A 21,380-nucleotide genomic window follows, 5' to 3' on the forward strand; every position below is an offset into this window, starting at 1 on the left:
GTTCGTAACAGATGCGTTTGTTGAATGGAAAGTATTAAAATATATTGAGATATATGTTGAAGTTGATGCTGGTCAATCTCATCTTTACCGGTGCATACAACCACTACTGCACATTGTACCGGTCAAGAAGATACAGTTGTACGATCTTCTGCACCTCCTCAGGTAGCATTGGATGAGGATGAAGAGGATGAAGACGAGGACTATGTGGACAGCGAAGATGAGGGAGAACCTGGAAGTGCTATTCCAGAAGGTGATTCGTCAGACACTGACGTGGAGGGAAATTTTGAGGCTGACACGAGCGCCGTATGTCTGGGTACCCCAGCCTTGTCACCACTTCATGTCGACCCAGTCAGTAGTGGTAAGTTATTAAATTTGAACATTTGTTTTAGACAATTTATTATTTGTGGTGGTATTCATTCAGACAAATGAGAGTTGATCTTTAGATGCTGGGACTGAGGTGGAGCCATTCTGGAATGAAAGCCAACATTATTCATTCATTAACTGGGCGCACCCTAATGACGAGCTGGAGATCCTATATGGCGATGATGACTTGCACGGAGGTTGGAAGTTAGGAGATCCGTTATTTGTGCAACAAGAATTTGGGTCCAAACCAGAATTGCAACATGCTGTGAAGATACATTGTATGAAGGGGCGTAGGACAACCATAGTCGAAAAAAGCGACGAGTCAAGATTTGTTATGAAGTGTAAAAACCATGGTGACGGTTGTCCCTGGTACCTGAGGGCAATCAAGCCGAAGAAGGGAGCTAATTGGGTGGTTCGTAAATGGGGTGAAGATCACATATGCCTGAACCAGGGCCTGTCACAGGATCATAGACAGTTGGATTCAGATTTTATTTGTGCGACTATAATGAGTATGTATTCTACTGTCTACTTAGTGGAAATTCTTATTGAGAATATGGTAAAGTTGTGTTTTTTTTTTTACAGATATGTTAAAGGAAGATCCATCTACAAAACCCGCTCTGATTCAAGAGAGAATACAGGGAATATATGGATACAACATATCGTACAGGAAGGCCTGGAAGGCAAAAATGAAGGCCATTGTTAAGCTGTATGGTGAGTGGGAGAAATCGTATGGATTCTTGCCAAATTGGCTGACGTATATGACGCAAGTGAATGTGGGTTCTGTGTTCAAACTTGATACAAATCAATGTTTTGATGAACGTCGGGTTTATACAGACAGGGCCGTATTTCACAGGGTTTTTTGGACATTTCACCAATGCATTGAAGCATTCAAATACTGCAAGCCTATAATTCAAATTGACGGCACTCATCTGTATGGGAAGTACAGAGGTACTCTCTTGATTGCAACATCTCAGGATGAAGATGGATTTCTGCTCCCTATTGCCTTTGCTGTTGTTCCTCCAGGTGAGAGGTTGGATGATTGGTCTTGGTTTCTTAGCCTTTTACGTTTTCATGTTACACATAGGCATGGTATTTGTCTAATATCCGATCGTCATCGAAGCATCATAAGGGCGGTGAAAGATCACAGAGGGTGGCAGCCTCCATATGCTTATCATGTATTTTGTCTACGTCACATCGGAAGCAACTTCAATACCCGTTTTAGGAATGTGGAATTGAAGAAAACGTTGATGAAATTAGGTAATGTACGATATAATTACTCACATTTTCAACCATTTGAAGAAAACATTGATGAAATTCACTAACCAATTGCATATGTCATGGTTGTTTTGCAGGGTACACATGTTCAAAGATAAATTTCGACATTAGATATAAGGAATTTATCGAGAACAATCCTGAAGTTGCTTCATGGTTGGATGCGATTCCGAAAGAGCAATGGTGCAGGTCGTATGATGAGACAGGACGTAGGTTTGGTCATATGACAACCAACCTATCTGAGTGTGTGAATAAGGTGCTTCGTGGAGCACGTAATCTGCCTATAACTGCATTGGTCAAGATGACATTCAGTAGACTCGTTGAGTATTTCGTCAAGAGACGTGAAGGGATTGAAAAAGATATCTCACAAGGTTGGATAATTTCAAAGAAGGTTGAGGCAGCTTTGCAAAAAAATGATGAATTGGCCGGCACTTATCGTGTGAGGATATATGATAGTGAGCTGTTATTGTTTGAGGTTGAGGATGCCTACAATCAATCTACACACGAGGTTGGTGACACCATGAGAGTGGACTTAATCAATCGTACATGTCAGTGTGGTAGGTTTACAGCAAGGAGGTATCCCTGCAGTCATGTATTAGCAGTTTGCAAGGTAGCCAAGTTAAACCATTATGATTATGTGGATCATGTTTTCAAAATCCCAACCATTGCTAAAGTATATGCTGCACACTGGTTTCCTATTGGCAATGAATTGTTGATTCCATCCGTTGTTGGGCCTACTGTAATTCCGGATGCCCGGTTGGTACGTGCAAAAGGAAGACCACAGTCTTCAAGGATTCAGAATGAGATGGATTGGGTTGAGTCTCAACCCTCGAGCAGTCAGAGCAGATGTAAGCTTTGCAAGCAAGTTGGACATAACATTCGTACATGTCCATTGAGACTAAGACAAGCATGATTACGTATTGTTTCTGTGTAGTACTTTGTTTTGTAATGACAATCACTTTACGTATTGTTTTGTTTCCTTGTACCCTAAACTTTATCTTGTATTAGTTATGTATTGTGTTGTTGAAATGTATTGTTGAACTGTATTCTTGTGTTGCATAACGTAAATGTTGACATCCGTTAAGTTTAGCGAGTCACTCGTTCCGTATTGTGCAAATGTCTACCATACCCATTTACCTCTTCCCCGAGTCAGTTAAGGTTATTGTATTACACATCAATTCAAAAGATGCAAAAAAAATGGATTGAACAGCAGCTGCTGCTGCATAATCAACTGGTCTACCCGGGTAACTCGTAATGATATACCCGAGTACAACCTACCCGGGTACACCAGTTCGTGGTACCCGGGTAGACCAGTTGTTAATGCAGTTGCAGCTTGTGTTTTGGCCATTTTTTTAGCATTTTTTGAATTGTTGTGTAATACCTACATACAATATGACTTGGGGGTGGATTGATTTCGTAGAAATAGGATGCCGGAATCATGATGTGCGCCAATCAATGTTGAACATCCATATTAAAGTACTTTGGGTTGAATTGTTTTCCAAATTACATATGACAATATTAATGCATAACCAACAAGTCTGAACATGCGCAAAACGAAAATTTCATTCATTCAAATATTGAACATCCAGTACAAAAAGATCTATGCAATGTAGGTAAAGTTCCTAAATGTACCAAAATGACTACATTACATCCAAAATGGTCACCCTTGCCAACTAAATCAATGATATGAAACCCTATGGACACACTAATCCGATTGCGTGTCATCCCCATTCTCATCATCCGATTGTGTGTCGTCCCCATTGTCATCCTCCTGAGTATGGGCACCCTCGCCAACTAAACCCTCCAAGCGTGTAACCCTTGTGTCCAACCGTGCAACCCTTGTGTCCATCTGGTTCCGCCACTTGCTCGTGCTCTGTCTATATCCTCTAAAGTCAGTAGTCAGATCATTTATGGATGCCATGACATGATCAAGTGTCCATCCACCCTCAGGAGGAGCTGGTGGTCGCCGACTGCGGGTGGGACGTGTCTGTCTGACATCAACCTCAGCAACGCCATCATCATCGTCATCATCATCAAGGCCTGCATCATAAACCATGAAAAGCACATCTTATAAATACCACATTAAAAAATAAACAACACAAAAATGCATAAACTCATAAACACCAAAACATCACCTGCAGGTGCATCCTCCATCTCAGCATCGTGGTGGACTGGGATCTCAGGTGGTTCTGGTGCCTTCTTCCACGTCCAGATACCCGCTCTGTTCGACAGGATCCCACACTGCTTCAGGAGCCTCTCACCAAATATAGCATTCCAGCCTCTGGCGGTCTTCAAGGTCTCTCTGTTGCCATAGGCACTCCAAATCTATGCAGAATCTTCTGCACTAGGAATGCAAAAGGCAATTCAGCCTTCTTTGACTTGGCTGCCTTCCACATCAGTATGCATATATAATGCCTCCAGTTCACTTGCTGACGGAGAAGGAGGGCCCACAGGATGACAAAGTCCCCTTCCAGCACCTTCGAGTGATTATGCGGGCGCTGGAAAATAATATGTGTCACCACATAATGAAGAATGCGAGCAGAAACTGACAAGTTGCTCACAGGATAATGAGCAAAATGTCCGGGCTCAGCGTCTGCTCTCCTAGTCTCTGTAACAATGGCCTCCCGGTTATAATCACCAAATATATGATGGCTGTCTCCATCATATAGTGCTGCTCCTGTGACACCATCAAAATCGAACCCCAGTAGCTCCGTCCAGATAGGAGCAGTCATGATGATATTAATCCCGCAGACACGGGAAGTCAGCTCGCCTTGCGAGTAGCCAAGGTTCTGGTAGAAGGCTCTTACCATAACCTCCGAGTATGGGCACCGCATCTCCGCCAGGTCAAGTAAATGTGTCTCCTGAAGAAGCGGCACAATGTCGAAATGCTCTAGGTTGAAGAATGCCGAATCCAGTGATTTCGGTTCGCAGATCTTCCGGGTCATGAAAAACTTCACGAACGTCTCGTGTGCAAGTATGTCATCCTCAAACAAATATCCAAACTTCAAGTCCGGAGCCTGACTCGAAGCAGCCTGGGGCTGAGAGGATGAAGACCCATCGTGACGACTCTTGGTTCTTTTCTCGGAATGGGTCACTGGCAGCTTTGAAACGCATCTAGAGGTCATTGCGTTACACTATTAAACTGAAAAAATAACCAAAATCAGAAATTAGATACATACATGTTAGGGTTAGAGTTAGGGTTAGGGTAAGGGTATGACATACAAATTGATAAAATAATTCGGACAGAATCAAATGATATAAACGAAAATACAATGAATCAGAACAGAAATCAGAACAGAATTGAAAAAAACGAAAAAAAAATGCACCTTAGATCGATTTCAATCGGTAGAAGGCAGATAGGTTGCAAGGTCCACGAATGATGATCAGAAACAAGACAAATTGGTGCAAGATTATGCCTGAAATCGCTCAAGAAGACACACCTCCAGCAGCTCTACCCGGGTACCCCTTTGTGGGTTTTCGAAATGGGGCTGTTGGGGTATTTAAAAACCCTACCGTCGATGTTTACCCGGGTACACTCCTCCCTACCCGGGTAAATAATTCAACCATTTTCCCAGATTCAAGAACTTGTACCCGGGTAGAAATTTTTTTTCAAAAAATACCCGGGTAGGTAAGGGTGTACCCGGGTAGGCTTCGTGGTCAACGGTCAAACAGGGGCAGATTGGTGTTATGTTTTTGAGAGGGGTTAAATTTTCGAAATAGTTTTAAATGAAGGGCAATTTGGTAATTAATTATTAATTAAGGGTCATAAGGGTCAAAAAGCCATATAATATGAGATAAACTAATTTGAAATAGAAATAATAGTAAGATAAATTAAATTGATAAAGAAAAGTCAAACCAATTAATTCTATTAATTTGGTGTTGTAACATTCCTTTCCCCAACAAGAAACAACTTGTCCTCAAGTTGAGTAATATCCAATGCTTGCTCATCTTCCCAACTAGAGTTTTCAGGTGCAAGGTCCTGTCTATGAATCATAACTTGTCAAAATTGTTAGCGGCCTATGAATAGGGCAATATCAAGTCATCCTCCGCATTGCAAAGACCTTCCAAATATAAATGGGTTGGACGACTTCTCGTCACAATTGAAGCATAGTCCTTTGTCATGTCGTGGTTGCATCTCTTCGTTTGTCAAACATTTGATAGGAACTAGGGATTGAGAGACAGTAGGGGTTGCCAGGCGTGGTGTTGTTGAGGGCGATGGTTAAAGTGACCAATTGTTGAGGTGTGGCTCGTTGTGCTGAGACTTATACATGTGTTCCAATGCGAATGCATTATGCAAGTACACAGACCAATGAGCTTGGGCAACCATGTTCGCACAGAGTTGCAAGCTAGTGATAAACTAGCTGCGTAAATGCTCTTGAGAAAGACCATACAGTTGGCAAGTTTAATGAAGGTAGCTTGGTAATCAAGGACACAACTAGTCTAAAGATAGCTTGGCAAGGAGGGTGGTGGTATCCTTATATTCGGCACGACCAAAGTGGTGATGGATGGCACAGACAAATGTGTCCCAATTGGGCAAGAGTTTTTTAGCATTCAAACCCTTGTATCAAGTGTCCACAAGTGCATTGAGATGCATTGCAGTCAACAATAGTTGATCGTCTGGGTGAGTATGATAATATTGAAAATAGTGGTTAACATTGAACAACCAAATAGATGGGTCCTTAGAAGAGAATCATGGAAACATAAGGATTTATGATAGGCTATGCGACTTTGTCACTCTCGTCTATAATGATGGTTGTTTGTGGTCTTTGGCCTAGAATGCCACTTGCTGAATGGGTGGGAGAGAGAGGATTGGTGGTGAATTTTAGTCGAAGTGTTGCAACAAGATGCTAGTCGTATTGGTTCGATAGTTCCATGAACCTTTCAGTGGTCATTTAGATTCAAGGAAAAATTGGTGCAACCATGCCAATGGTGGTAGCCATGTTAATGGCTGGTTGTTGTAGTGTTGTTTAAGTTTTTTCCACCTTCAAGCCTCAAAACCTCTTGAATCTTTTTGTCATGCACCAAGGTGTTCATGTATACTCTAGGTGCAAAAACATTCCTAAAAGTGGCTAAGGAAGATTCTATTTACATCTTCGTAGGTATCAATTAGCATTTAATAGCTTCCATTAATAAAAATAATTGGATTGTTATCAATTAGTCCCAATTAGTATCAATTTGCATTTGCTAGCTTCGTTGAATAAAATATGGATATCAATAGATTGGTATCAATTAGTCCAAATTAGTAAAAATTACGTTTTAAGTACTTCAAATCCTTATAATTTGCTGTTAAAAAATCCTCAATGGTTAGATGGAAGAAGCATGCAATTACTTTTTTCCAATCATTCTCTCATCCTATCCTCTATATCTCCCTTATGTGTCTCTTCCCTATTTGGAATTTTTCCCTTCTACTCTTACCCTTTACAATTGGTGCTTTGTCGACTCTTGCCTCCACCTTACTAGCAACCTTTTTTCAAGTGCACGAGGTTCAATTGTAAGTGGTGCAACAACTAGTCAGTGCAGCAGCAGCTACCGCTGAAATTTTTTCCCAAGATTTCCTGGACTTTCAATCCAATCAAGTGACAATAGAAAGTTTCATGGCCTTAATGAGCAAGCATGATCAACACCTTTCTGCCTCCTTCTGACAAGAGCTACCATCACTTTCACTATTGTCGACTTATCCATTGTCGGGCATTGCTGGTAGAGTTCCACACAAGTCCCCACCTTCGGACAACACGCCAATACATGGACATACTCTTCGCCTCACGTTTTTGAGTTTTTCCTTGGGTGACCTGACCATGACTTTTGTTGCGACTTCGACAAGTGCACCGATCGTAAAAGTAATAAAAGTGTATGTGAGTACGAGATCGTTCCCACAAGGATTAGATTTTAAGCACTAGTTCATTATTCACGTTTTATTTGGACAAACAATTATGAGAACTTTGAATTAAAACTAAGATTGATCAAAAGTATAAGAATTCAAAATTAAAACGCAAGCAATTAAAAAGAGAGTGTTTTGACAACCAAGAGAAAACGTAGTTAGGGTTTCGATTTCCCCTAATATCCTTCTTATGTTATGAATTAAATTGTTAAGTGATTGTCCTTAATATATTGCCAATCGATTCTTTTAATTTAATTAAGGCTCAATCCCTTGTTACCCTAATTCTATGTGATCTTGAAAGAACCCTATTTCCTCGGTTATTCCTCAAGAAAACATGCATTAAGTTCAAGAATCTAAAGATTGCATAATTACCCTGTATCTATTTCTAGATCACATGGATTATGATGAATTTATCAATTCAACATTCATGCACCACTATCCTTATTGTCATACAATTTCCCTATATCAATCTACAAGAAGCAAACTCATAGAAAGCTTTAATAATAGATAAATTCATTCAATTATAAAAAGAAAAAATTACAGAGACAATTTAATCCATAAACATAAGAATTCAATTGGGTTCCATCTACACCTAACTACATAAAAATCTAGCCTAGCATAGCGAAATCAAAGACAAAAGAAAGTAAAGAAAATGCCCCAAACTTTATTGGTGTGATAGCGTGATGAATCCTCAAAACTCCCAGCGTATTCTTGAAAACAATCGGCTCCCGATGCTCCAAAGTATGAAAGACGCGCTTCTATGACCAAAGTAGGATTCCTTAATCAGAATTATCAAAAAGCTCTTTAATTGGTGTTGGAAATCTCCTTTTATAGGCAATTGGTTCGTGCCCTAAGTGGATTCACGAATTGGGCCTTAATTTGGATCGTGTTAGCGCGCTAAAGCACTGATTAGCGTGCTTTATAGTGTTGATAACGCCTTGTATCTATGCCAGAGCGCGCTTTAGGGCACTTTTTGAAAGGAAATTTCTTCATTACATCACGTGTTAGCGCGCTCATCTAGGGAATTTCATTGTTTCTGGGCAACTTGCGCGCTTTAGGGTGTTAAAGTGTGCTCTTCCAGGGCATTGTCTCTTTTTGCTTCATTAGTGCGCTGTAGGGCGCTAAAGCGCACTCTTCCAGTCTTTAATAATGTTATGGAATGCACTTTGTGGACTTCCTTTGATCTTCAACCTTCTCCTCTAAGTCCTTTACTTCATTTTTACCCAATTTTATGTTAATTCACTTTCAAAGCACACAAGAACAGTTTATGTTAGCTCAAAATCCAACTTTCATGCTTTTTCACAATAAAACCTAAGTTTTCATGCATTTGATTGTGTAATTCATGTACTATTAGCCCTAAAACATGATAAACCATAGGTTTATCAACTTTTTAATGTACACCGCTCTTTTTAGTGTTATCACATGCACCCAAAGGATCGATTGCTGCTAACCACTGCACTATGGCCATTTGGTACCAAGGTATGGCAACCGATAACCTTTTGCTCAATTAGGACACATTAATCCTTACCATACTTTGCCGTTTTGGTCCCTCCAAGTTACAGGATACCACCACCCTCCTTGCCAAGCTGTCTCAAATGAGCTCTATCCTCGATAACCAAGCCACCTCAAGAACCTTGCCAGCCAACTTGGACTCTCTGAAGAGCATTTCCACAACTTGTTTATATCTAGCTTACAACTCCAAGTGCGCATGGTGGTCCAAGCTCCTCGTCCTTGACTTGCATGACGCATTCATGTTGGCATGGATGTATGAGTCTCAACTCAGCGAGTCGCACCTCAACAACTTGCAATTTCAATTGTTGCCCTCTGCAACACCAAGCCTAGCAACCCTTATCATTGCCTATCCCCCTTTCACACGGCGTCCTATGTAATGTCTGGCGGATGTAGGCATGACAAAGGACTATAGTTCAAATACGTTAAGAAGTTCATCCACAAGCACAGATGCAAAAGCTGCCTGGCCCTTTTATATTTAGAGGGTCTTTGCAATATGGAGGACAACTTGCTATAGCTCGAGCCTCTCGAATCAGATTTAGCTGACCAATTTCCAGACTGCTTGTTATTATTGCCCGACAAGTTATTATGAGAGGTACTCAACAAGTCTTGCAAGTATTGATTAGGACCCTGCACTCGAGGACTCTAGTTCGGAAGATGAGCAAGCATTGGATATTATTCAACTTGAGGACAACTCAATGAGTTACGTGTTGATGGGGGGAGTGTAATGTTATGCACCAATGTCTTCGTGTCGCTCTAGGCACAAAAAAATTCCTAAAAGTGGCAAGGGAAAATTCTAACCACATGTTCATTGGTGTCAATTGGCATTTACTGATTGGTATTTATTAGTATCAATTAGCATTCGTTTGCTTCCATTAATAAAATATTGGTATCAATTAGTCCATATTAATATCAATTGCCTTTTTTGTATTTCAAGTCCTTTTAATATGCTATTATAAAAGCCATAATGGCTTGATGGAATATGCAAGCAATTACTTTCTTACGATCATTTTCTCATTCTTTCCTCTATTCTCCCTTCTTCTCTGTCTCTCCCTCAGGGATTTTGGCATTCTACTATTACCCTTAAAAACGTTGATTAAATGCTTCAACTAGATTTTAATTCAAATATCTCTTGATAATAACCTACAATACATGCATGTGGTCAGTTAAGGTTGTTATGGGATGTATAAAACAAAAATGTTTCTTCCTACATTCTAAGAGCACAAAAATGGAAATACTGCAGTTGTTTATTCACCAAAGGATTAATCTGATAAGTACAAGAGACACCGCTTATACTATATTGATAACAGTATCTATTATACTATTTGGAACTAATCTTCCCGATTATGAGTCTAGTTATTTCATAATTTCTTTCATTGTTTAAAATGACGAGCTAGTCATTTTATCTTACTTTAAGCTTCGAAATGGATAAGGGCTATTTGAGATCTACCATATTTAGTATTTGGAAGGGATGGGTGGGTTCTATATCTAAGGAAGTTCTTGGTTTGAAACTACTGTTCTTGTCAATTTGGTTGCAAAACAAAGCAAAACATGGTATTACTGTTAATAGCTAAACTGGTATAAAAGCTTATGCTTGTTCTCCTTAGTAATGTTTTTTAATGTAGCTTACTAGCCATGCATTGAAAGCAGTAAATGTGATGATTGTTCAACTGTATGTAGACTTCCTTATTTACTGCAGAAGCTGAGACAATTTTCTTTTACCCTTCTTACAAAATTTCATGTCATTTGGTTTATGCTACTTTCACAAATGCCTTTTCAATGCTTTAATATGGTAATGCAGCTTTAATGGTGAACCGGATATCGTGTGATAGCGACTCTGATAAGTCATTGGTGCAGCAACTCACTTCAGACACTATAATTGAGGTAGAACTCTAGTTTTCTACCATTTTGTGTTTTTTTATTTCAGACATTTCAGTTAAAATTGTCTTTGGATTGCAATGTGGAATCCAGGTAAGCATTGAAATTCCTTTTGCTTTCCAAGCAATACCAAAGCAAGCAATTGAATCGGCTGGGACTCAAGTCCTTGAACAAATACTCAGGATTATGCTTCCCCGGTTTATGTCACAGGTTTGTTGAAGCTTAATATATTATTTACAAATTCAAATTTTTAAGGTTTTTATTATTTATTTTAATAAAAGAAGAAATTCGCCTAACAAAATGAAACAAAGTACAAAGATATGGGAGGATAAGGATTCCTCCTTAATGTAAGAACAAAATGCAAAACAACAAAGAAAGAAATCCATGGAGCTAAGCTACCCAATCCTTGACTTATCTGTTAGGGAATCCCCATTAAAAATGCCATGCTCTTTACACCAAATAAAAGCCCAATGCCTAATCTTGTCCCAAATCAAATGTTGTGCAATAGAAACCTTGAAATATGATAGTTATACACCGACCAAATGCACCAAAGTGTGGCAGGTTGCACATTGGGACAGAAATTTTACCTCTCTGCTTAAACAAAGCTATCAAAGCTAATAATCCTAAATTAGTCTAGGGACCCAGGACACACCCAACATTCAAAAAATTTGCTGAATGAGAATTTCCATAAAGACACAGCAACAGAACAATTTAAGAACATACGTGGAGCTGATTATGAGCAGGCAACACACATTATATACATCAGGGGGAAAAGTCTTATGCGGCCTACAAACTTGCATCATGTTGTTAGTATTAATTCTATTAAGCACTGTAGTCCAACTAAAAGACTTGACCTCAGAGGGAGTTTTGGACTTTCATAGGAGTATATCGAGAATGAAAGTAACCCTATTCAAAGAATAAGCAAGAAATTGGACAAAAACACCACAGAAGGGTCAAGGGACTTGTTCTGGACCAGTATTCTTGGCCCGCCACCTGGTCCTATATCCACGATCCCACACCACTAGAATCCCCATGAATAACCGCCTTTAGTCATCTCCAAGATCCACAATCTCCGCCATAATTCCACATGGCAACGGACAATATTCTCTTTCCTTTAAATGGACCTCTCATATACATGTTGACATTTTATACTCCACTTTAGTTAATGTACTGACTTGAACGTTGAAGTTTGTGTAAGTGAAAAACCACCTCGCCCACTGGAGCGCATGAAGGAGCCACACTCAACAACCATCAGATTGCCATAGAAGTAGATTCAAAAGCAACATCACAACTTATCTTGGTAACACACCTGATCAGGACTAAAACATTTTATTTAGGTTACAAAGTCAAGGGTAAGGCTGTTCTTTCATGACTGAAAGGTAATGGGTTCGAATCCAGGAAACAGCCTTTTTGCAATTATGCAAGGGTAAGGCTGCGTACAAGGATTACCTTCACCCCACACTCACTAGTCGGGTTTAACGGGAAGTGGATTTTTGGATTTTTTTTTTTTACAAAGTCAAGGACATCCAATAGGGACTCCAATTCAGAAAATTCCCTATTATTTAAGTTATGAAAAAATGGAAGTTACATGAAAAATTAGAATCTTGAATACTGTAAAATTGAGCACAGAATTGTATAGGGAAGAATGACATAAAGATGTGGAAAAGGATATCTAAAAGGGAAATCTCCTACCTGATAGTCCTCCCAAATGATGACATGTGAGCCCTTGCCCATCTTTAAGGGAAGCAAAATCATGGGGATGAATTTCCATGGACTAAATTGAGAGGATTGGATTGCGTTGTTGGTATCTAACTTTTATCTAAGCCATACTCACTTGAAATAACCTGATGCAGCTAATGAAGATGCGAAAGCCATTTACCAGTTAAGCGATGTTATTAGAACCAAATTTCCAAGGCCTAGAACCCCTACTTTGGAAAACAACACACCTTCCAACTCATTAGATGGCGATATATCATATTCACACTCCTAATATCATGCGACTTGATTTGATTCGTCCTCCATTTTAAAAATATAAGTTTGGCCCTCATTCTTTCAATTTGATTTGTCAGTTTAAGGATGTTAATTGATTCTAGAAATGGAAATCCCTTTGATATGAAATCCGAAAATAAAATATTGTTTCTTTTACGGATTGTGGTAAACTTTCATATACAATATGACTTTGGTGAAATAGATTTATACATTAGCAATGGTAGCATTATTGATTTTCTCATTTTAACATGAGTTCCTTGAGAATCTTCTTATAACTTTTTGCAGTATAGATTTTGCTCTTCCTGCCTCTTGCATTTTGACTTTTCCACTTTTTGCCAACTTTACTTTTATTTTTGGTTTGATCACTACATTTGATGAATAAGAAGTGGTTAATTATGTACTACCTAAGAACATTGAATTAAGGAATGGTGGTGTTGGTAAGACATAGTGACTGTAATTTGAGACAATCATTGCAGACAACATTCAACCACTGAATTTTTTCTGAAATGTGATGTGATTTTAACACAAAAATTCATTGCTTATTATAGTTTATCATATTGAACTTTTGATATTATGGTGTATCTATTTCACCATATGTGGCTACTTGCCAGTACATTTTATTGTTCTGGATTCTTACTGGATGATATGATGAAACTGCTATACCCTTCAGATTTGGAATATTGGGAAAATTCTTGAGGAGATTGCTCCTAGAGCTTTAATTGTTTTTGAACCATTTGATAACAACTTGGATGACATGAACCCTGTTTATTCATTTGCTCAAAAAGTTATATGCAAGCTTATGATATATGTTTTTTTGCTATTCTTGGTGTCAGTTGTTTCTTAGATTGCATTACATCCTTCTTGTCTCCTAAGTGATGCTATTAAATGAATTACTGCTGCATTAAGACAAGCTGCAAAGTTGCTGACAGAAAGTATTGCATTTTTTTTTTTTTTTGGAAATAAAGTATTGCATTTCAGGTCTCATTTTTGAACCTTTTTTTTCTTCCTGTTATTTGGGTTCTATGTGCATTCGAAGTTGAGATACTATGTCCAGAATTTCAAATATACTTTGGTTGACATTGGATTTTACTTTGCCGTCACTGCAACTGGTATTTTCTTGCGGTGTTTGTTACAGTATGCACGTGAGCTTGATTGTATACGACTTTACCTTCTAATTAGTAACTAACCTATTCATTTGATTATTATTATTATTATTATTATTTTTGAATATTATCCATCGATTTATCGATTACTCGACTAATCCGATTCGACCCGGATAAAAAGCCGACTAGTCCGGATCAATTATCTACATTATACAAATCTATGCAAATAATTTATAATGTATGGTGTTTTATGTAACAAAGTAGTGTTTTCAAATTTATAAAATTTGATTTATTTATGTAAGTTAATTTTTTTAAGCAGCTTGTGAAAGATTATCAAGCCTGGGCCTCCGGAGATATGTCAAGGCAGCCTATTGGGACTGGTGAAATCTGAAATAATGGGTAATAAGGATTGCCAACTGACGCTGGATTTAATAGTGTTAATAGATTATAGAAATACCGCTTGTAGTATGTGCATTAATGAATTCTTGGTTTATTATTTGAGTATACATAGTTTTTTTTGTTTGTTTATTTCTTTTTGGACAAGTAAATCATTGTCAGTTATGATATTTCAGTGATGATTGCTATTGATTGGTAATGCTAAAATTAAAAGGAATGTGAAAGATTGACGAATTTTGTACGTGGGTGATACTTGGTTTTGTGAGGAGGAAATTCAAGAGAGTGAAAAAGGACCTCCACTGGGGACCTTGATAGTTCATATTGGAGTCTCTACATAGCAGCAGTATTATTATTTATTGTTTTGTGGATAACTATGTAAATGGTATATGTTAATTATGTAAATAAGGTAGTCAAGATCATGTAATTATGGTAAATGGAATAGTACTGATATTTGTAATTATTATTTTTGGCTATATAATGTGGATACTGTTATGTAGTGGAGAAACAAATTTAATCGTGTCTCGTATAACACATCGTATTTCTAAATGTATAATTATATGTGATAATGTGGATTAGAGGGGAAGGACTAGTGAAAATCTTAAAATTAAGGTCAAAATATGTAAAAAGGGCAAAATGGTAATTTACTAAACACGTAATCCTAGGCATGAAAAATTAAGTAGAAGGTTTCAAATGGTAAAAATAATGTCAGAAATGGATTCAGGACGAAAAATCGGGTGGATAGGCAAGTTTTGAAAAATTTGATGAATAGTGATTTTTCTGGTATAAAATACTGCTATATAATTGTACCGATAAGCGCAAAAATAAGATCAGTATTTTTAGGAAGTAAAAATATGACGTGAACGAAAAAAATACGTAGATTATGAATTTGTGGATTAAATTGGGTGATTTAAGAAAGTTAAGTGACATGTAGGATACACTTAAGTGACTTAAGTGGATAAAGTGACTTGAAATCGGATTTTCCTCCCATTTTCTCTCTTCTTCTTCTCCTTCTTCCCGTGGAAGTCTTGGCATTTGTTGTGGTTTGAGCTCTTTGAACTACAACTCTCTTTTCTAGCCGTTTTTGAGAGAAACTTCCAACTACAAAGTTGTTCCTCTTGAGATTGTGAGTGATTTTCATATGGAGTGCACCTTGTGGGGATCATTGTGGGAGGCGATATACCCCATTTACAGCCACAAAAATATTGGTAATTTTGGAAAATTTGGGGACTTTTTGTGTTGAACCATTGGTTGGAGATCATTCCCTTGGACCATTGGAAGCTATTGGTGGTAAGTTTTCTCATTCTCATTGAGTTTTTCATGAGATCATAAAATTAGTGAGGGTTTTGATGATGTGTGTTTAGTTATGGCAGTTAGGAGCATTAAATAGTATATCTCCTTTGGAATTAAATGCTTAGAATAATAAATGATGATGATTGATATAATAAAAATTATTGTGATTTGAAAATTGTAACGTAGTAAAATTTTGAGTTGAACTTCATTACTTTGTGAAGTTGGTATGTTGTGTAATTGTGAAATTGAGTGGTGGAGTAATTGGAGGGGTTAATTAAAAGATTGTATGATGTGTAGAAGTCTTGGAATAGATTGAAAATCTTTTGGGACCCTAGCATGAAGAATTCAACCTATTGAGGTCATGAATGGTTTGATGATGTAAAAGTGGTATAAATGATGTTGTAAGATTGTGGATGGTGTTTATATGGATGGTAGGTTGATGTGTTGTTGTGGAATGGAAGGAAGAATTTGGTATATATATGTATGTGTGGAAATTTGACCTATAGGAAAGTTAAGGAAAAATAAATGAAAAATAGCCCTTTGGCCTAAGTGAGTAGGTTTGGGTATTGTATTGTGAAAGTGAATTGATTTCCTTGAAATTGTATTAATGATCATTGTTGTTTGATCATTATAGGTTTCCTCTCATGGACTGAATAGAGGAGAATTAAGCTTGGAGCTTACGTTGAGGAGCATTATCTTCAGAGTTGAGGTAAACCTTTGGAACTTGGGTTTAATCACTTGTGTGCTCCACCACACCTAGTGGAAGGTTGTGGTTGGATTTTGTGTTTTTGACATTGTGTGATTATGTATGTTCATGCATTGTTGCTTGTTTGAGTGAAATATTTGTGATCTCTGGCCAGTAGATGTGTGTGGTTTGGACTTCCACTGGAGATATCCTTTGGGGATTCCGGTCGGGTTTTGCCATGAGGCCGACTCTGGGGGAGGCACTAGGATGATCCAAACGTGGGACTTCCGCTGGATAGGGCTCATGAGGAGTTCCAGTTGAGTTTTTCCATTGGGTCGTCTCATCCATGGGAGAGGCACCAGGAAGCTTCCCGGGAGTTATATAATGGGGTCCTTGAACGAAATCCTTATGTGGATATTCTTGGATTTGTGCCCAGTTGTTTGGTGATTTTGTATGTTATGCATTTTACATGATGTTATTGTTGCACTTTGAGTGAGCCATGGGGTGGAGTGATCCTCTAGTACCCTTGGTTTACTGAGATATATTTGTATATCTCACCCCGCGTTTGGGGACATCATTTTAGGTTATTGTGAGCATGGAGGACAATCGGGCAAGAGGCCCGCTTAGTGGAGGAGTTGGATCATGATGTGCATAAGGATAGCATAACATTTCAGAGGAGTTTAGTTGATGCACATAGTATGACATTTAGCATTTTGAGACTTAGATCATGAACATATTGCATGTTGAGATTTCCATGCTTTTATGGTGTTCATGACTAGATTCTAAGTCTATGTAGTTGATGTACATTTATGCCTCTTGTTTATAGTTGTATTTTGATGAGCATGAGACTTGTCCATGGCCACATATTTTGTGTTTTGAGGCATTTAGAGTCTTATGATGTAAAGTGACCATTTGACGTTTAAATGGCTTTGGAATTGGAAAATATTGTAATTGATGCATTACATAATGAATATGCATGATGGAAGGGCCTAGAGCCTACATTAGTAATGGTACATAGGTTATAGTAAGTATTAAAGTGATAAGAATGAAATCATGGATCCCTTTTGAAGTGAAAAAGCTGTCAAAACTGGTTTTTCACAGTAGGGAATCGATTCCCTACTGTTGGGAATCGATTCCCTGTGATAGAGCACGTGAATTTCAGCCACTGTGAGGGCTGAGAATCGATTCCTAAAAACAGGGGAGCCATTTTGTATCTTCTGTCTGTTTCTGTAACTGCTAGGAATCGATTCCTGGCTATTGTGAATCGATTCCCACTGTGAAATTTTTGAAAAATTGTCATTTTATAACCTAGAGTTAATGGTATTGCTTAGTGGGGTTATAATAAATAAGTTTTATGCTTCCGCAAGTTTTGCATTTACAATTACGGTGTTATTTTTAATTGATTACGGAAATGGTTAATGTTTAAAGAAAAGAATGTAATAAAAGAAAAAGTTTACCCGTAATTTAATTAACTCAATTACTGTGATTGTAACTGCACTTAATATTATATGTAATGATAACATTGCCGATACGTAACGGGCTGTTACATTTTATAGTATCAGAGCAGTTTTTTAGGGAACTCTGATTATTGTATGCTTGTGTTAAGTGCTGTATAGTTGTATGTAGACTCTTATTGATTACTTCATATGTGATTCCTTAATGTGGGTCTGATATGCCCATTTCTTTGTGTTATATATGTGGTAATCATAAGAAGCCTGCGTGGCAACCCTGGAGCACCTAATGCCAGTCCTTAGACTGAGGTTGTGGTTGCAGTGTTGACTGCTCCACGGACAGAGACGTTGTAAGTAAATTATATGTAGTTGAGGACTTAGTGAGAATAATTTGGAGGTATGTCTAACCCTTTTAGGTAGAATGCTACCATAGTTGGATTTGCGGTTGTATGGTTAGTAAGTATAATTGAAATGAGTTGATATCATGATGATAATGTGGGTGAATATTCCCTATATATGTGTAGTTAAAATAATTAGATACACATGGAATTAGTCGTCGGACTCTGACATGGTAGGTGACTTGGAAACCCGATGAATTCTTGAAAATTTGAATAAGTATGCTTATATGTCAGCTTAGGTACATTGAGGTTAGATAAGAAGGTTATAAGTCCCTAGCGAAGGGCATACATGTTATGAATTGAGATGTTCAGATGTAGAAATAAATTGAATCTTCGAAATTTGAGTTTGAGGAACGTGAGTACCTTGGAATGACTATGACAGTGACGTGTTAGGTACATTAATGTTGGAATATGGAATTTCAGTCCACTATGATGTAATATTGATTGACCTAAGTAAGGGTATTATGATGTGCTTTGAGTACAATGGAAGAAGTTAGAAAATTGCCATGGATGGCATTGGACAAGGTTCATTGAGAGTATGATTGTCCATAATGGAATAATGGTTTAACCTGACAGATATGCCATGAAGGAAGCGGATGAGATATAAGGAATTATGACTAAATATGATGTACTACTAGTGGTAGTGTGCTTTTATAATGTCTGTTGGTTTGAAACTTTGTTATGATGTAACATGCTTATACATATGTGCATTAATGTGTTGGATTTTCACTACGAATGACTCCTTTGCGTAGGACAAGTGGCATGATGTTTAAGAGAATTAATCCACGATGGACGCCTCTTGGAAATCCAAATAGATGAATTTTGTATTTTGAAATGGCTGGATTGCCAATGGTTATTTGTAAAAGATATTGGATAATACTTCAGTGATGGCCTAAGTGCCAATATATATATACATTTTGGGACGACCGGAGCGCCTAAATATCCATGTGGAAATAAATTATTAAATTCTTTGGTGATAAGACAATGAGGTCGAATGGAATCCCCTATGATGGGAAGTATCTGAAGAGGTTGTTTCTCTGGAGTGTCATTAGACGCTCAACTGGTATAGGATTCATTAACGTGACTAATGAAATTGTCCTGGGCTTCCTTTTGGGGATTGGATCCTAAGAGGTGGGACTCTTGGAAGTTCCAGTTGGACACCGCTTAAATTTGGGCTTGTCGGATGATCTTTGTACGCGGATAGTGGAAACTTGTAAATGATGGCACTCCTCATGTCATAGTGAAGTATTGACAGACAAAATGGTGGTATTTTCAATGAAATAGACATTTTACATTCACCAAGAGGAGGAGTGATCGAGAAAATTGATGGGTTGCTCTACAGTGTTGAGCATAGGTTATATGAACCATAATAGACAATGGATTAGAATTGTAACAGGATACTGGAATTAATAAAAGTTGTGACAGGTGTGCAGAATTATGAGAAGGATTACAGAATCATGTGATGGTGGTTGTGTTATGAACTAGGTTGGATGACTAGTCAAGATAAATATGTGGACCATCTATGGAAAGGAGCATAACCAGGAAGTCACAGTGAATTGTGCAAATATGAGATATAACTAGTATACCACTATTCCTATAATGAGGGTAGCCTCAAGTGTTTATACAAAACACGTTTTGTCGTTATATACTAATATGTTATGGCTATTGTTATCTCTGTGAAGCTTATGTTCCCTGAGACTATTGTTATCTCTACGCGGCTTATGTGCCCGGAGACTATTGTTAGCTCTGTGCGGCTTATGTGCCCGGAGACTATTGTTATCTCTGCGCGGCTTATGTGCCCGGAGACTATTGTTAGCTCTGGGCGGCTTATTTTCCTGGAGACTATTGTTATCTCTGCGTTATATCGGCGCGACTTATGTGCCCGGAGACTATTGTTATCTCTGCACGGCTTATGTGCACGGAGAATATTGTTATCTCTGCGCGACTTGTGTGCCCAGAGACTATTGTTAGCTCTGTGCGGCTTATGTGCTTGGAGACCATTGTTATCTCTGTGCGGCTTATGTGCCCGAAGAGTATTGTATTCTCTGTGCGGATTATATTCCCGGAGACTATTGTTATCTTCTATAAGGACTATGATCCTTGGAAGTATCCTAAATTGATGAGATGACTTGTATAAGCGAGATGTTGTATGTTGGTGCACAACTGGGTTTGTGCCATTTGAATAACGCAAGGTATGATGTCATGCACTGGTAAGTGGACAATAATATGTCAAATTTGATATAAGGTCTGAGGCATAATGAGGAGAAATTTTCTGAGGTGTGATTTGGAAGCACTCGGTAGTGTGCGTTTATCGAGAGTGGAGGCATTAATGTATGTGTTAATCAAGTATGAGGAGATGATTTTCTGCTTCGAATGATGTTGCGAAGTTGGTGGGACTCTCGCCCTAGGTGAAAGAGATAATAACTTGATTAAATGTTGAAAGACTGAGTAAATGTCCTTCTAGGAAGGCTAGTGATGATCGAGATTTAAGTTAAGGTGGTGAACCATTAGCCTTTAATGAAAGGTAAATTGTGACGGAGTCAACTACGAATGTGTAATAATAGCTAGTAATTGGAAAACGTGTTTGGTCAAATAAAAGGTTGAGAGCTTTGCTTTACTGGTAGAGTGACTTGTGGAGTCTTCTATATTTGTATGTGCAACTTATGGTGGGAGATATGTTGAAAATGCACAATGTTGATGTTGTTTTTGGCTAGGTACCATGATATATGGTCATGTGCTTGTAGTAGCCTGGAATATTCCGAGAGATTTGTATATCCACCGATGTCGAATTTTAAAAGTAATGACAGTGATGGATTTAATTCCATATGACAGGATAAGTAGGTTTTGAAAATCCCTATATGAAGGGACTTATTTGCAAGGGATATGATATGATATATCCGAACGGTACATCAATGGTTAAATGTGATGATTATGAAATTGAGGTATACATGAATGAAATATATGTGGAATTTATTGCATGCGTATAGAATGATATGTAAACATAGTTGTGGGTCGAATTCTTAGGCATGTGCCTATAAAGTGAAAAATCATTGATGGATTATATGTTAAGCCTTGAGATGGCTAAGTCGATGAAGGAATGAATAATTAATGTAAATTATGGGTATGACCTTGTATATAGAACTTCCCGAGTGGATTTGTAGTTGAAGG

General features: G+C 38.1%; 3 protein-coding genes across 3 annotated transcripts; 2 read left to right on the forward strand and 1 right to left on the reverse strand.

Moving 5' to 3' along the window:
* The first annotated feature begins 1,402 nt into the window (after positions 1-1,402).
* LOC133316923 (uncharacterized) lies at positions 1,403-2,728 on the forward strand. The gene is made up of 2 exons (XM_061518720.1): positions 1,403-1,620; positions 1,716-2,728. Exons 1-2 carry the CDS (start codon positions 1,611-1,613, stop codon positions 2,546-2,548), a joined length of 843 nt encoding a protein of 280 aa, XP_061374704.1. The 5' UTR covers positions 1,403-1,610; the 3' UTR covers positions 2,549-2,728.
* Positions 2,729-3,340: 612 nt separating this feature from the next.
* On the reverse strand, positions 3,341-3,862 carry LOC133316920 (uncharacterized). The gene is made up of 2 exons (XM_061518716.1): positions 3,771-3,862; positions 3,341-3,675 (listed from the first exon to the last, which is right to left on the reverse strand). The coding sequence occupies exons 1-2, from the start codon at positions 3,787-3,789 to the stop codon at positions 3,341-3,343; spliced, it is 354 nt and encodes a 117-aa protein (XP_061374700.1). The 5' UTR covers positions 3,790-3,862.
* A 6,948-nt stretch (positions 3,863-10,810) lies between these two features.
* On the forward strand, positions 10,811-14,558 carry LOC133316921 (uncharacterized; the record flags this gene model as incomplete). Its single annotated transcript, XM_061518717.1, has 3 exons — positions 10,811-10,906; positions 10,994-11,110; positions 14,312-14,558. Coding segments are annotated over 3 exons (285 nt in total), but the record flags the coding sequence as incomplete, so codon positions are not given.
* Between the last annotated feature and the right edge of the window lie 6,822 nt (positions 14,559-21,380).

This window comes from Gastrolobium bilobum, unplaced genomic scaffold, assembly GCF_033153095.1.
Source record: "Gastrolobium bilobum isolate Gb01-03AN ecotype WA unplaced genomic scaffold, APGP_CSIRO_Gbil_v1 utg200721, whole genome shotgun sequence".
Lineage (NCBI taxonomy): Eukaryota > Viridiplantae > Streptophyta > Magnoliopsida > Fabales > Fabaceae > Gastrolobium > Gastrolobium bilobum.